Source organism: Apostichopus japonicus, chromosome 9, assembly GCF_037975245.1.
Source record: "Apostichopus japonicus isolate 1M-3 chromosome 9, ASM3797524v1, whole genome shotgun sequence".
Taxonomy (NCBI): domain Eukaryota; kingdom Metazoa; phylum Echinodermata; class Holothuroidea; order Aspidochirotida; family Stichopodidae; genus Apostichopus; species Apostichopus japonicus.
The window spans coordinates 17960346-17976607 of record NC_092569.1 but is presented as its reverse complement, the minus strand read 5'-3'; the positions used below and the strand labels follow the sequence as shown (position 1 = coordinate 17976607).

Genomic DNA, 16262 nt, shown 5'->3' with positions numbered 1-16262 from the left:
TAAAAATCTACCGAAGCCTTTATGAAACATTGCAAAATATTCAAATGTTCTTATTTTACTTTCAATTTAAACACAGAGGGTGAATTACTTAAATCAGTAGCCTACTGCAGTGCACAGCAGTCTTCTCGTATGGACATAATGACATGTAGGCTAAATGACTAACAAGTTTCCGTATATTCTCTGATAATCATTTCACACATAACTTTGACTCTTTTGAACTGTTTTGACGTCAAAAAACACTTTTCCTTTATGTTTTTGCTTTATGCAAACAGAACCCATCCGGACAGGCTGTACTTAAACTTTAGGAACGATGAGGGCATAAACTTGAAATATACATATATGCTGAAGTTGTATTGTGTATATAAGTGATTCTAAGTTCGTGAATGTTCAGAACATTGTTTTCTCTATGTGGAAGTACATATTTTCACATTTCAAGTTAAGACTTATCGATGGGGGGGAGGGGGGGGGGGGGGGATGGGTTTGATGTACTTGGCACAAAAGTGTCGAAATTTGTTTGATTGTCTAATCGAAAAGCATTAAGGAAGGTTAATGTTCTGAGAGAGTTAGCTCATGCAACAACCGTGACACTTGCAGTTAATTGAAATCAATGTAATTCACTAGTTCATTGTTAAATAATGCATACGAAGGATAAGGTTTAACTATCCGTCCATCCATCCATCCATCCATCCATCCATCCATCCATCCATCCATCCATCCATCCATCCATCCATCCATCCATCCATCCATCCATCCATCCATCCATCCATCCATCCATCCATCCATCCATCCATCCATCCATCCATCCATCCATCCATCCATCCATCCATCCATCCATCCATCCATCCATCCATCCATCCATCCATCCATCCATCCATCCATCCATCCATCCATCCATCCATCCATCCATCCATCCATCCATCCATCCATCCATCCATCCATCCATCCATCCATCCATCCATCCATCCATCCATCCATCCATCCATCCATCCATCCATCCATCCATCCATCCATCCATCCATCCATCCATCCATCCATCCATCCATCCATCCGAAATTCCAATTTATTTTCTTACCCAATACTCCTAATTTATTAATTGTGAGTGATATATTATTTCTCCTGTTTTCTGTAATTCAATTTTGTTGGAGTATCCTTGATCTTCTTTATAATATATACATATCAATATAAATATATATAAATAAATAAATATATACATATATATATATATATATATATATATATATATATATATATATATATATATATATATATAGTTGGTTGGCGTCTATCTTGGCGCAGAGTGCTCTATGTCCATTGCAGTTGACTGACGATCGCTATAACGCGTGAAACTCCGAGTTACAACTACTAGTGTTCCACTAGTCTCAACTAGTATCAACATATATATATATATATATATATATATATATATATATATATATATATATATATATATATATATATATATATATATATATATATATATATATATATATATATATATATATATATATATATATACAATAGGCTCAAACCAATGAACCGTGCACGTAAGAAATAGGGTTCGTGTTTCCCATAGAATATACCCGCGCAGCGAGTATTTTGTTCAGTTGTCTGATGATCGCCACCCTAAGGGCGTGAAACTCCGAGTTATAGCTGTACTTACCAAGGCATATACTTATATATTTAGGCTCTGCTATTATAGCATAGAACACTCTCCTTGCACTCCTGATTCTTTATCTTGATATATATATATATATATATATATATATATATATATATATATATATATATATATATATATATATATATATATATATATATATATTTATATATATATTTATCTGTCGATATTTTTTCTTTACCTGGCACCTTATAAAAAAAAAACACTTACCTGGGTTTTTTTTAGGAACGAGGAAATACTATTTATCCTGTGCGTGTAACACATAACACTTAAAGAAAACTATTGAATTTCCCTCAGACACTTCTTAGCGGCGTGACCGAGTTGGCAATAAGACACATCAAAAAAGACAAAAAAACAGGAAACCCACAGTGAAAAAGCCATGCATTGCAAAAATTAAGGCTTTAATAAGTTTTATAGTATTGGCAACTACAAATAATTACCGTAGCATAAACAAGAATGCATAATAACAAGTGTGCCTGTTTAAAATGGTAGAAAATATGTAGTTTTCGATGGGGGAATTAGGATCACTAAAATGATTTTTTTTAGTTGAAATATGATACATTTACAATAATAAACAAGTATGGATGTCGAATCAACGAAAGAGATCTACTGAATTCAAGAAAAAAAAAGTTAATTTCATTTCGCTAGTTTATTACCTCATCATACTGCAGTGGCGGGATAACAGGGGGCAAGGGGGAAATTGCCCCACCCCCTTCCCAACATTTCCCCATACCTTGTGTTTTGTTTTTATCGGATTCGATCGGTATACCACAGCAACACTGACAAGTCTACGATACGTTTATACTGCTTTACATGTCACTACACAGGCTATAAGAAATATGGATCCATTGTGACGATTATTATTTCGATCCGAAACGCACTGGTACTAGTATACTACTACTACTACCAATGTGACTGTGACAGGGGTAGGAGTCGGGGTGGGGGGGGGGCACGTTTTCCCAAAATAGCAAATGTGCCCTACTGGCATTTCAAATGTCCCCTTTAATGAAGAACTGTCTTTGGATATCTCGAGCCTTTGTTAATTTTGATATTTTATTTGAATTACTCACGTGCACCATAATAGTATTGATAGCATACTAACACATCATATATATGTAAGTGATATGGCAGGTGTGCATCGGATTATAGCATGACGAGTAGTGGTTGTGGAATGAGAAATTGCCCCTCTGATGTTGTGCCCCCACTTTTTGGAAGCTTCTTACCCCCCTGGTCACTGTGGCATATGGTTATATGCATCATTCCACACAAGTGAGCCTTCCTCCAGAACTGCTGCTATCAATGACTCATACATCTCTCTCACTTAGTCTTGGTCACTTGTTGATTAGTCAACTCCACAGGTAACATTGACCAATTGTTACTTTTTATATTGCTAAATGAATCTGGCAACACATTTATGCAGATAGCATGATTGCGTTTTCAAATACACAACTAGTAATGGGATGTAACATATAACATATTTGTGATTTATCAAATTCACCGCCTCCCCTTAGACCCCTCCCGCAGGTTTGTCCCTCACTTTCAGACCTCAAATCCCACAGACGTCCTATTGCATTTTAGGTCATCAGTTCTTCGCCTATAATATAATAAATATTAGTTAATGCACCGTTAATTAGATTACAAAATTGTCATGCCAGGTTGTTATAATTGCTTTATTTGTGTAGTTTAACGATGCCAAGAAATAAAATAAAATATGACGTATGGTCTTGCATCATTTCAATACCTTTTAAGGCATTAACTTGTACCGTACTGTAAAGGTGCCATGGAATCTGAACATAAACCACGTGAGCTACACCGACTGCCCCTGACAGGAATACTAATATCATAATAATATGTCTAGACGAATGAGTATGAGAATGGTTCCCTAGCAACACTGTACAATTCCGGATAATTTCGTATCTAGCTAAATTGTTGTAGTATGGATTCGATATTCATTCCAACTTTAAATAGCAAGAGGTAACTTGTTATCATGTTGTCCTTGTTTAAAAGACATCGTGGGGGTTTAACCTCTCTGTTTCTCATCATTTTCATTTCCAGCAGCGTGTCTTCTCAAGGAGAGGTAAGTTTTTTCCTTTTATTTTATATTTCAGTTTAACATCTGTAAAGTTACCGTTTCGATGTTTAAGCAGTACTCAATTGATTGTTTTCGATCTGCAATGTTAAACCTTGTTACACTCTCTGTTAGCGATTTACTTTCAGTTGATCTATCTAAGAGTTAAAAATATTACTTCAAAAATGCTAACTTGCAGTAATAAAAAAGTCGAATTCGATAAAGGCACACGTACTGGTTGTAAATTTATCGTTTCGCGTTTTGAGTTTTCTATTAGTTAATCAAGCAGTAGACATAGAACACATTTACCAAACGGGTATATTTTACATTATTCCCTTAATTTCTATAATAATGACTCTGTTCAAGAAACCATCAGACGGATTCTTTCAATTGAAGTACATATCATTAATTCATATAAATTTAGTCTGCGAAATATAGACACACTGTGAACAGTAAAATACATTGTCGTTGAAAACAAAAAAATGCGGAGTATCTTAGTTAGCCGCGATTTATACTTAATATACTTGAATTATTGCGCTTTTTTGTGGCGTTGTTATAGAAACGTTATATTTTGACAGACACGGAGGAAATAGAAAGAAAAATTCAATATTAAAATAATATACCTATCAATACCATAAATAGAAAATCCTTTCTTTTATATAGGCTAATCTACCACAGCAAAATGAATTGAGAGGTTTAGAACGTTAAAGCAATGACCACTGTCTACTTGTCTTACTAAAGTATGTCTGTAATCCTCCAACCGATAATCTAACCACCTTTTTTTCCTACTTATTTACTGATTAATTAACATTTACACGGCTAAACCGAGACTTTCTACTTTACGGCTACTTCAGTTGAAATCTAAGGTTGATCTATACATCATTTAATAACTAAATTTCCCTTATCCACATAAAATAAAAATGTTGTATTCATATAGCCTAAGATTGTTATTTATCCTTTCTTTTGTTTAAATGTCTATATTGATGGCAATGGGAGAGTTAATTAATAAATACTATTCAACGACATTTTTTACACAACAAACATTTTATCTTACCAAATGCTTACGTTGTAATTTTTACACTTAGATTAGATATGATTAAGTGCTTTAATCAATAAATTTCTTTAATCTTGAAAATCCCGATCCGACCCATAAACTGACTTTACTTTGTAAAGTCTAGACTTTTTCGTAGACACCTGCTAATTATAGGAAACAAAATTTGACTCTACTACTGACACGTTGTTTTAATATGTTGATGTACATACATTTAAATTCCGCTATTTCGCATCATGAAAATGTTACAAAATATTCAACAAAAGAGAAATCTTGACAACGCAGATTTGGTTTGCTAACATTTACTAACGAGACAAAAAAAAAAAAAAAAAAGCAACAGTCCTTTTTCTGTCCGTCATTTGGAGATATCGAAGATTCAGGCGGTGCGATTTTGAATAGATATCTGAGAATATTCAGCTTTGACGAACATATGCCTTCTTGAAAACTTTAACTTTATCTTACAAACACCCAGTGGATATGAAAAAGCCTTCTTTTTTGAGTTTCACTTATTTGGTAAAACACACAATTTTTCTAAAACAATAGTCCTTTCTGTCTCTAGGAACGCAGTTTAATATTCTGTCACCCAAATTCTTCTTGATTTACTTTATAAGAAAATCATGATAATGTACCGTTGTAGTCTTTTGCAAAAATTCAATACTCAGGATGCCAACTCTTGAACTTAGAAAACTTGTCGAAATATCATGATAACGTATCGAATTATTTAATGATTTTTTTTTTAATTATTCTGTGAACAATTTTATTGAAAAAGTCATTACGCAGGATGCCTGCTTTTGAACTTAGAATAAGTGTTCAAGTCATTTTTTCAAGTCAACTCTAAGTTATAAGACAATACATTTTGTTATCTCATTATTAAGTCAACCTTAGGGTCATGAACAGTTACTTTAGTTACATGATAATTGATAAATGCCTGTCAATTTCATTTGTCGTCTATGCCCAGACAACGTTTTTCAAAAATTAAAGGACAATGTTTAAGTTAACAATTCTACAAAATACTTAGTCAAATTACGAAATAATGATAGAATTTTCTTAGAGGTAGTTTCTTCTCAAAAGTTAACGTTGAAAACTAAAGGTTAAGAAACCGCTGCAATAAACGTCAATCGATTAGCGTATTGTGTACATTTTGTTCTTTGTAATATCAAAAAGCGTATTCGGTGGCAGGCAAACATGTTTAATCTACCTCTTCATAGAATGTTTCGTAAGCTCTAAAGATGCATAGTCGATTAAAGAAAATTGTTCTAATTCCGTTACATTAAATACTATGTCGACTTAATTAACTACTGAACTAGTATAATTTATTTAGGTTGTATACTAAATTAATGTAAGTAAACAATGGCAATAAAGAAAATCAAAAGATATACTGACTTTACTCATCCAAACGTTGCTGTTGTAAGAATTGTCAATTGATTTAATCGCTGATGTCGTTGTCAGTTCATTGTTGCCACAAATTTTCATCTTTGTCAGATTTATCCCAAACAGCTGCATGATATCAATAAAGAATTTGCTCTATTAATAATCCCGATCATTTAATGTGTGTAAAGGTTATATATTTTTTCATTGCCAGTACAAAGAACAATTTCAATTTAATCCAAATTTGCGAATACATAATGCAGATGTGAAATTTGCAAAGTATTTATAGCAACTTGTTTCATGTGAATTAATTAAATTAAACAATTTACAAGAAAAATATGTTATTATGAAGATTCTAACGGTTCTTTTATATAATTATGTTTTCTACAAAATTCTATCGAACGTTATTATACATTAGAACCAAATCTTTATTAACCAATAGGTCTTCTTAAAAAAAAAAATGTTTTAAACTATAAAAGTCATATCAAGAACGTGATACCAAATGGGCATATAGTAAATGTTCATTGTCTAGAACAAATTGATGGGCATAAAAACACTCTGAATATATGGGATATTAAAACAAAACAAAATATGTTTTCAAGACAATGCTAAACTCAAACCTTAACTTTCATTGTTTGTGTTTTGTACTGAGAGAGGTGACATCTTTATCGGATTACTTTTAATCTTCAATATTCACCTGAATTCACGTAAAAATTAAAACTGCTTATCATACTTATTGTCATACTCCTCTACAACTCAACCAAACTTTGTCGTATCTATATTGTTTTTCTTTTTGTATTCAATAAACGGCGGCTATCTACTAATACAGATACATGACTGCGTCAATAACTCTCCTCTAACTTGTACTAAAATAACAAACAGCTATGTGAAATGTTGCAATTTATAGATGAGAAAATAAAATAAAAAGTTAGACTAACCTAAACATAGGACGATGGAAAATAAGAAAAATGTAACGTTGACATATTTTACTATATAATTGTACCCTGTCCTTATTGGACGATCATTGTTAATAAATATTTTTGACCTTATTTTAGCCGGAACGTCAAAGGAGCATTAGTGGCTACGGAGACCAAACGCTAAGTAAGTGTTTCTATCATATTAAAAACTTCAAAACGTGAACAACGTTGTAGCATTTTCTTACCCTTTTCTGCTCTTCCTTCTCCCTTCTCCCCTCTCCTTCCCCTTTACCCCAACCACAAGCTAACCACCAAAGACGAGTGAAAATAATATTGTTTTTCTTTAAGATACAACTATATCATAACATTTGGAGAATTTCCAAACAATTATGAACGTATATAATATACAAATTGGGAAGTATCGTCAAATATATCATATGTTGTTAACATAACTATTGTGAGTATAATAAGCACTATGTAACTTCAAAGACTTTAATTTCAAAGAATGTTAATTTATAAAGAATGTCTCATGTTAACTTCTATCATATTAAAAACTTCATAACGTTAACAACGTTGTAGCAACGTTATATCAACATTGTAGCATTTCTATCATGTTAATTTCTATCATATTAAAAACTTCAAAACGTTAACAACGTTGTAGCATTTTCTTACCCGTATATCCTCTCCCCTCTCCATTCTCCTTCCCCATTGCCCCAACCACAAGCTAATTTCCAAAGACGAGTGAAAGTAATATTGTCTGTCTTTAAGATACAACTATATCATAAAATTTGGAGAATAGCCAAACAATTATGAACGTATACGATATAAAAATCGTTTGGGAAGTATCTTCAAAGATATCATATGTTGTTAACATAACATTTGTGAGTATAATAAGAACTTTGTAACTTCAAAGACTTTTATTTTTTTTTTAAAGAAAGTTTGTTTACTTTAGTACTTTTTTGTTTATGAAAATTATGATGTATAGGATACGAAATTCGCTCAAAAAAACTATTGATCGCCTTTAAAATGAGGTTTTTAATTTGCTATGTATTATTCAAATGCTTAACTTACCAAATTTTTCAGGAATATAAGATAAAACGAGTGACTTCATTTACAAAAAAAATGGAAAATGTTTGAAATAGTATAGACTAGTAAGTAATAGTAACTAGATTTTAAAATCACATCTTCGTAATTGCCCATGCCAAAACTTTTATAACGTGATCAGGAAATGACGCAAGTGGTTGTGAACATTGACAAAGTAAACAATAAAGGTATGCTATATGATCTCTGTTGTCAAACAAGTGTCTCCGGAGTTATGAAACCTCTTAGCTTGATGTAAGTTATGCTTATGTTGTGTTACCTTTTCCTTTTAGCGTCATCGTTTTTCCTCTACCAACGTGCTGAATATCCACGAGACTGCCATGAAGTGCTTAGCCAATGTCCATCGTCTAGAAACGATGGTGTTTACGTCATCAAACCAGACGACTATCCTGAACCTTTTGAAGTATCTTGTAACAACAGTCTAGGTGATGGTGGATGGACGGTAGGTGTTGTATTTTATACTGTGAATATTGTATTTACATTGCAAGATTTGTCACCACAATTGAAATTATTCTTGTTGAAATAATACATTTCTCATACTACAGAACTTTTCATATCATTATGATGTAATAATATAAGTTTGATGTTACATTGGGCTCGGCAAGCTTTACACCATATTTATGTCTTACAAAAAGAGGTTGGACGAATCATCTGTCATGCTCTTTCGCAAAAGCAGTCTGCACCATACTTATATTCCTACATGGTTTTCCAATACGTTTTAATACTTTCCACATATTCATGACTTCAATAAGAATACTAAATTGCCGAAGATGACACAACTCATATATTGGTAATATTTATATAGTATTCGCATCAATATACATTTGGTGTGGTTTTTAAGTGATTTTAATTTGTTTATATTATCTCATTCTTCTCTTCCTGCAGGTTGTTTGTTCCATGTTTCAGTATAGTTTTGCCTTTCTTTTGTTTCACACTAGTCTTACAGTTAATAACTAACTCTCTTGCAATTCAATCAGTTTGATATTTTTATGTCTCAAATTATTTCAACAGGTCATACAGAGACGAGAGGATAATTCAATCAACTTCAACCGTACGTGGGACGAATATGAAAACGGTTTTGGTTTCCTTTCTCATGAATTTTGGCTCGGCAATGAGAAGATATCCTACATCACCAATCAGAGGAAATATCAGCTCCGCATGGATATAACTACAGAATCCGGTTGCTCATTCTTCGTGACGTATGAAACTTTCCGCATCAGTGACAGCTTCAGTCATTACAAACTGGTTAGCACCGGAGAGTATACCGGAACAACAGGTGGGTTATTAAACTGATACACTTCTTAACTGGACACGTTTCTCGCCCGAAGTGACATTTAATATGTTTGCTAACCGTTAAACAGTGAAATTAAAATATTGCGATTTTTGCTGTTCGCACATGTTTCAATAATTCGATGATATTAATATGTTTGACCTGCGGTGTGATACAGAGCGGGAATGTTTCGCTTACTAACGATATACTTCCCACCTGAACCAACCTTACATCCATGCCATTAACCAAGGTACCTTTAGATGAATGAGCTCGTAGTAATATTTAATATTCATTTTGCAGCATGCAAATTTACTTTCATGATCACGTTGTTGGCCACTGCTATCAAGCACTTAGCTCAGACTTAGTTTCTTCATAAATCGATGTATTTTGTTCATCTAGTAAGGGCAGAGAGCGGTTTGCTATTTATTTCATTGGTTTATTTAGATATGTCGTTTTAGCTGTGAAGCATGTTTCGCATTTTTATACAATATCAAATGATAATTTATGAACATGATGTGTTATTGAGATAATAGATCATCGTACACTTTCCATCAAGCTTTCCTTTTTGATGTCGTAACTTAATCGTTATTCCTATTCCAGACCCATGCATCGAGTGGTGTCCCACCAACAAGGTTCTCAACAGGTGTAAATGTGAAGGTTCATGTGCCGATCCTACATGTACCGAATCATGCTCTAGCACACCCACTTGCGTTTGTCCCGATGGGTTCTTGATGGACGGGGAAGACTGTGTACCTAGAGAGAATTGTAGTTGTTTCATAGAGGAAGCAGAGAACGGTCAAGGAGTAGTCCTAGCGGTAAGATACCATTCCTAAATGTTTACGTATCAAACTAATTTACAATGAGAAGAAAAGCCGGAACAAAACAGTTATTATGGTGCTTGAAATGATACATTTTAAAAACGTTAAATCTTTACCCTGCAGCTGCTCTAATTTTATGAAGGAATGTCACCTATTGCACTGCTCGTTATACCTCGACTTGGAACATTGAGTATTCCCATTGAAGGATATTATTATTTTGCATCTACTTGACAAGGCGTACCGTTTTATCTCGTTAGGAAGGTGAAGTATATGTGAACCCTTCTTGTACCAAACGGTGTTCCTGCAACAGCGGTCTGTTGGGCTGTGATGACACATACCGATGCAGTCCCAATGGTAACTGTGAGGAACGACAAGGCTTATCACAGTGTAACTGTAACGTAGGATACACTGGAGACGGGGTCCAATGTGATCGGGCTAGTACTGCATCAGACTGTCAAGCATTTAGTACAGAGGACTCCAACAGCATTCGACTTATACAACCAGCAGGGTGGACAGGCAACCCATTTCAAGTAATGTGTGACGTCTCAGATGGAGGTGGTTGGTTGGTATGTATCTGTTATTGTCATTTTTAAAGATAACAAAGGAAAGGAAGTTGTATTCTTTCTCTTTTGTCACTGATGAAAACACAATTGTTACTATTATTATTTCTTAAATATTTATTACTATTATTATGTTATCATTAATTTGTAACGATTAAAGCCAACTTAACAAATAGGATAATTTAAAACTGTTTGCATACTAATTTGGTTTATGGACACCAGTATGTCTAGAGAACATCTGTCTTAAGTGTATTTATTTTGGCTTGCGAACGTTGGTCTGCTTTTTTTTTTAAAGTAGAAGTATTATGCATGATGATACTCCTTTCAGATCCATGGGTTATACACAACACAACACAATCATGTAAACTGAATGGACTTTTGAGGGTATCTCAACTGGGATAATTGCAACCATCTTAAAATGTAATAAAATTAGTTTATATATAGTTGCGTCTACCTTTTTGTTTGTGTTACTATAATTACAGGTTTTCCAGCGACGTGTTGACAGTGGTTTGAGTTTTCACAGAGATTGGAATGAATACAGAGAGGGTTTTGGAACTGCCGACGGCAATTTCTGGCTTGGCAACGATAAACTTGCAGCATTGACGAGCCAAGGTCAATATGAGCTAAGGATTGATTTCGTTTCAAAATCTGGCCAATATCACTTTGCTAAGTATAGCTCCTTCAGCGTGGGCAATGTGGATACTAATTTCAGACTAAGTATCAGTGGTTATGACTCTTCAAGTACAGCAGGTGAGTTCCATTTTATCTTCTTTCTCCAAGTACATTCTACAATCTGATGTGCATATGATCATCATAACGGATGCACTTGGCAACTATTCAGAGCAATTCTAATTTTTCAACGTGCTATATTAGAGATTACAAATACTTAGATTGTATAATAGACTTATCATGACTATCAAGAACTGATAGTCCAGATATATTAAAATCATGTGCTCATTTTCGGGTTCAATTACATCTTGAAAATACTGAAACTACACAAGACGTAGCCATATTCTATGATCTGGAAAACTTTCTTCAATTCGTTTGCCTCGACATAGAAAGGAAACCCAACTATAACCAAATATCCCATCTCATGCAGATCACATAGATAATGTGTAAATGTTAGAGTCATAGATTATGGTCTATAGCTGTGTTTAACTGGTCTTTGGAAATATACCAAGATATAGCAGTAGGCAGAGTAAAGAAAAAACCGAAGAAAGAAAAACAGAAACTTTTAAGTTCGCACCCGTTGAAAACAGTTACATTAATTCACTGTTACGAGATAATGTATGGCTGCGAATGGTTCGCAATAAGGTTCCACGCTATACAAGATCGATCGTCACAGTAATTCGTACCAAAGTCAGTCTATTACTTCGAGAATGAACAATTGTATTGAACAATTATCACATGCTATAACATGAAATATATAAATGTCTACACTCATATGTCGTTCATTTCAGAACGTTTATTTTTAGAATAATGTAGCGATAATTTTAAATCGATTACTGGTTGCAACCAATAATGAAACAATAATGGGACACTGTTTTTTCTGTTATAGTTGGGAGAATATCGAAGTAACTGAACATTATTATTTCAAGTATACCTTTCCAATTTTTATGACAAATCTAAAACAAAGAAAAATGGAGAGATTTATAATGCCCAAATATTACGTACAAGTCTCCCTCGTAAGATATAAAACGGTTATTTTTCCGCAAGTGGAGCTTTAATCATTGTGCTAATATTTGGAATCCTTAAATAGATACATAAGTACTCCAGTCAAAGTCTGAAGTTCAAAATTGTAGGCATCGAATCACAGTTATATAAACGGTTATTAAACAATTGGTTGATATTAAAATGAGGTCTTTCGATTTGAATCAAGTCAAATCATGTTAAAAGAATGAGTTCCGATTTACGAAAATCCAAAACATTGTAACTACTTCTTTTAAAAATATTATAACATGTAAAATATATGAGGTGACAAGGACTTTGAAGAACCTTTCACTGTGTGTACCCTCTTTTAATATGTAAATGAGGTCCATGTTGAACTCCCACAAACTGATGCCTATCTTTACATATGAATACGACTAGAAATAAATGCTCTTCTAAATAATTTTAATTTCCTGTGAACGACTTGCCCATTGTTTGTAAAAGGGTGTCTTAATATTTAAATAAAACACACTCGATTGTATGATGCATTTAGTTACTCTATGACGTAACCATTCAGTCTCCGTGTCATATATTAACATTGAGTTATATTTGTTGCAGTTTTCATACATACAATCTGCGACAATGCTTTCATTGACCCTTTTCTTTCTGTTTGCTTATCTAGGCTACAACGCACTTGGTCATAGTTATCACAATGGAGAAGCATTCTTTACACGTGACCGTGACAACGATGATTGTTCTTCTAATAATGCCGCTAATTATAAATCCGCATGGTGGTACAGTTATTATTATTGTTCTTCTTATTGTGACCTCAATAGACCATACACTGGATCTTATACCATTTATTGGTATAGATTCCCTGGCGGTTATACCAACATACAGTCCACGGAAATGAAGATACGACCTCGATCCTGATGACGTGATTCAGAAATAAAGTTATCAGCAAAGTGAATATTGTGTCTACATTTTTACTGTGAAAGATAATTTAACAACAAAGTGTTACCAAAATCTGAAAACGTCTCCCTTATTGTGAGCACTCGAAATTTCTATGCAGGACAATTTTTCCTAAAAGACAACATGGACTGAGATAACAACAAAATATCTGAATACATTTGATAGTGAGGTTAACTGTCACCGGACAATAAAAGAGTGAAGGACCAAGAAAAGAAAAAGCCCGGATAACTGACGTGTTTGAGTTAAAGCCATGCCAAATTACTTTACCTTATCTATGGAAATGTACATGACAACATTTACAAGGATTTACAGACTTATATATATATATATATATATATATATTGCCACATGTCTAACACCTAATGTAATTCAATTGATTCATATCAAGGTATTAGAAGTTCAATCACCATTACATATAGTTACAACAACGTTTTTTGTGAGTTCTGTTTCTTTCAGTCACTTTGTTAAGATGACAAATTAAGACACGTCCCTCTGTAACGGTGTTCTGAATAAAATGCAGACCGAAACTGATAAGTCACATTAATGTTGTCACTTGAGATTGTTGTATGTTGCCACTATGTTCCTGACTATTTCAAGTTCTACCTTGGTAAGCAGGATTGCTTTTGACAGCTGTGCATAAGTGTTTGTGGGTGGGGTACTTTACATATATCATAAAAACGTGATGAAAAACCGTTTTGCACATATAAGATACCAGACCGTTAAAGTCAAATATAATTTAAACTACAAAGATCACGTTGTCGATGGGATCAACAGTCACACTTGGCCAACTTTGGTCCAAAAAGCTTATTGTTAACTCTTTTAAACTGTAAGCCAGACGGACTTCAAATTTTGGTGGGCATAACGTCAAATTACAATTTGTGATAAAATGTAATGAAAATTTCACCTGATGGCTTTGTTAGGTGTTTGCATGTACGTGAGCTGCTGAAACCTTGTGATTAACCACAAAAAGCCATAGGAAAACAATGTCAAGGTCAAATGACAAATGGCATATTAAAACATGAATCTTTTGGCTATAATACACACGCCAAAACGGCTAAAATCGTTCCACAACTCACCCTCCAATAATTGTAACTTGTAGGAAATTAGACTATTGGACTAACATCGTAGTAACTAACGTCAAAGGGGTGTTCAATGAACCTCAAAGGTTCAATATTGTGTGATGGCTCTTGTATCTTATATATGGTGGATATACGACGATGTGCCATATGCAAACGTGAAGGGGGGGGGGACGTAATCGATTCGAGTATTCCGGCCGAAGTACTATCTAAGCGAGCGCCACCATCGGTTGGCGCGCAGCGTACCAAGAAAATTTAAGATTTCAATACCTGCCAGATCGCAGCCCCATTTTGTCCTATGTTTCAGGATAGAATACCCCTCATTTGTTTGAACCCATGACAACTAACAACCTGTGAATAAATTTACTTCGAAAAGGGCACATTATATTGTACCAAGTCGGTCAAGGAATGGTCCAAGGGCCTCAGATATAGGCCTATAGGAACGATGTCCCAAAATGTCCCCGGACAAATAGACGAAGGAAGCTATCCGCCGCAACTGCATGTGAGTTTCTCGACTTGCCGTCCTGGAAGTCATACCACAAAATGGTGCACTTTCTCATACGCCATTATTACTAATTAAGCACAGTCCAGATCCGAGTTCGTTTAGTGAGCTTAGCGCAAATTTGGCCAAAAGTCGTCATACCTCAGCATGTTAAACCATCAATGCCTTGTAATGCCACCCTTGACACACTTCCAATGGGACTGTGTCAGTTTAAATGTTTTGCTAGGTCTACAAGAATATATTTCTATGAAATTTAAAACTAGGATGACAAGACAAACCACTTTAATTTTATTTTCAGGACCTCACACATGCGCATGTATTGTCAAACTTTATCTTTTTCCAAATGTGTGGGAGACATTTGATAGTTAGTCCTCCACCGATCGAACTGTGGGGTCCCATGTGAGTGGTGGCTAAAGTGATGAAGGCATCAAAATAAATCAGTTGTTGTTCGTTGGAGTCCTCACGCAAGTTACTACGGTTGTGGATCTGCATCTGGTAATGGGTGAATTCTGGACGGAGCGTACTATGTAACCACCGTGTACCCAGTGTTCTCACTGTGGAGTTAACTTCGGTATCACTCAACAACAAGGTAACATGGGATGCGCTGCCACGGAATATGCTCCCTATTTCATTTCCCCAATATTAGGGAACCGGGCACCGTCTTTGAAACACCATCTACAACTAAACAACAAATATGTACAGGCTTTGGCTCTAGCTATGAAGTGCCACCTCTTTTTCCAAATGTGTAGGGGACATTTAGTAGTGTGTCCTCCACCCATCGAAATGTGGGGGCGTGTCCCCCCGGCCCCCAGGATTGACGCCCATGGCCATATGAGGGATGACACCTTCGTGGTCATACTACCACATTTTGGGATGGGTACTGTAACTAAATTTATTATCTACTTTCGTTTAATTCTTTTCACTATTTTAATCATGTGTATGATTTGCAGTTGAAATCTCACAGAAGAAGATGAATATATAATTTCGTTCCAGGAGATTTGTCTCTCAGCATGAAATAACACTAAACCATAGTTTACAGTACAGAATATAACCTTCTTGAACACTAGCCCGTAGGCGTTACATTAAATGTTTGTAAACAAGTTACAGAATACCCAGCAATAATCTGAGACTGTTTGATTCATTTGTGCTGCAGTGTCCAAAAGCATTGTCTTGCACATGTGGAAATATGAGTACTTGTTTTATTTTGTCACTATGCTACTAGACGCTCTACAAT

The 16262-nt window shown here is 34.6% G+C and overlaps 2 protein-coding genes across 2 annotated transcripts in view; one reads left to right on the top strand and one right to left on the bottom strand.

Moving 5' to 3' along the window:
- The window catches only part of LOC139974234 (fibrinogen-like protein A), a 74794-nt gene extending 72391 nt beyond the window's left edge, over positions 1-2403 (bottom strand). Inside the window, exon 1 of the mRNA XM_071981241.1 lies at positions 2400-2403. Coding sequence (XP_071837342.1) covers positions 2400-2401 — 2 coding nt within the window. The 5' untranslated portion in view covers positions 2402-2403. The remainder of the gene's footprint in view (positions 1-2399) is intronic.
- Positions 2404-3612: 1209 nt separating this feature from the next.
- On the top strand, positions 3613-13786 carry LOC139974217 (uncharacterized). Its single transcript, XM_071981215.1, has 8 exons — positions 3613-3755; positions 7221-7266; positions 8456-8625; positions 9195-9459; positions 10054-10268; positions 10529-10837; positions 11314-11581; positions 13161-13786. Exons 1-8 carry the CDS (start codon positions 3666-3668, stop codon positions 13409-13411), a joined length of 1614 nt encoding a protein of 537 aa, XP_071837316.1. The 5' UTR covers positions 3613-3665; the 3' UTR covers positions 13412-13786.
- Positions 13787-16262: the final 2476 nt, after the last annotated feature.

What these genes read in the sequence shown, in the direction of transcription:
- LOC139974217 (XM_071981215.1), top strand. Translation starts at nt 3,666, where the DNA reads ATGTTGTCCTTGTTTAAAAGACATCGTGGGGGTTTAACCTCTCTGTTT. An exon ending in GCGTGTCTTCTCAAGGAGAG is followed by an intron (nt 3,756 to 7,220) that starts GTAAGTTTTTTC and finishes ACCTTATTTTAG; the next exon opens with CCGGAACGTCAAAGGAGCAT. An exon ending in AGAGTATACCGGAACAACAG is followed by an intron (nt 9,460 to 10,053) that starts GTGGGTTATTAA and finishes TTCCTATTCCAG; the next exon opens with ACCCATGCATCGAGTGGTGT.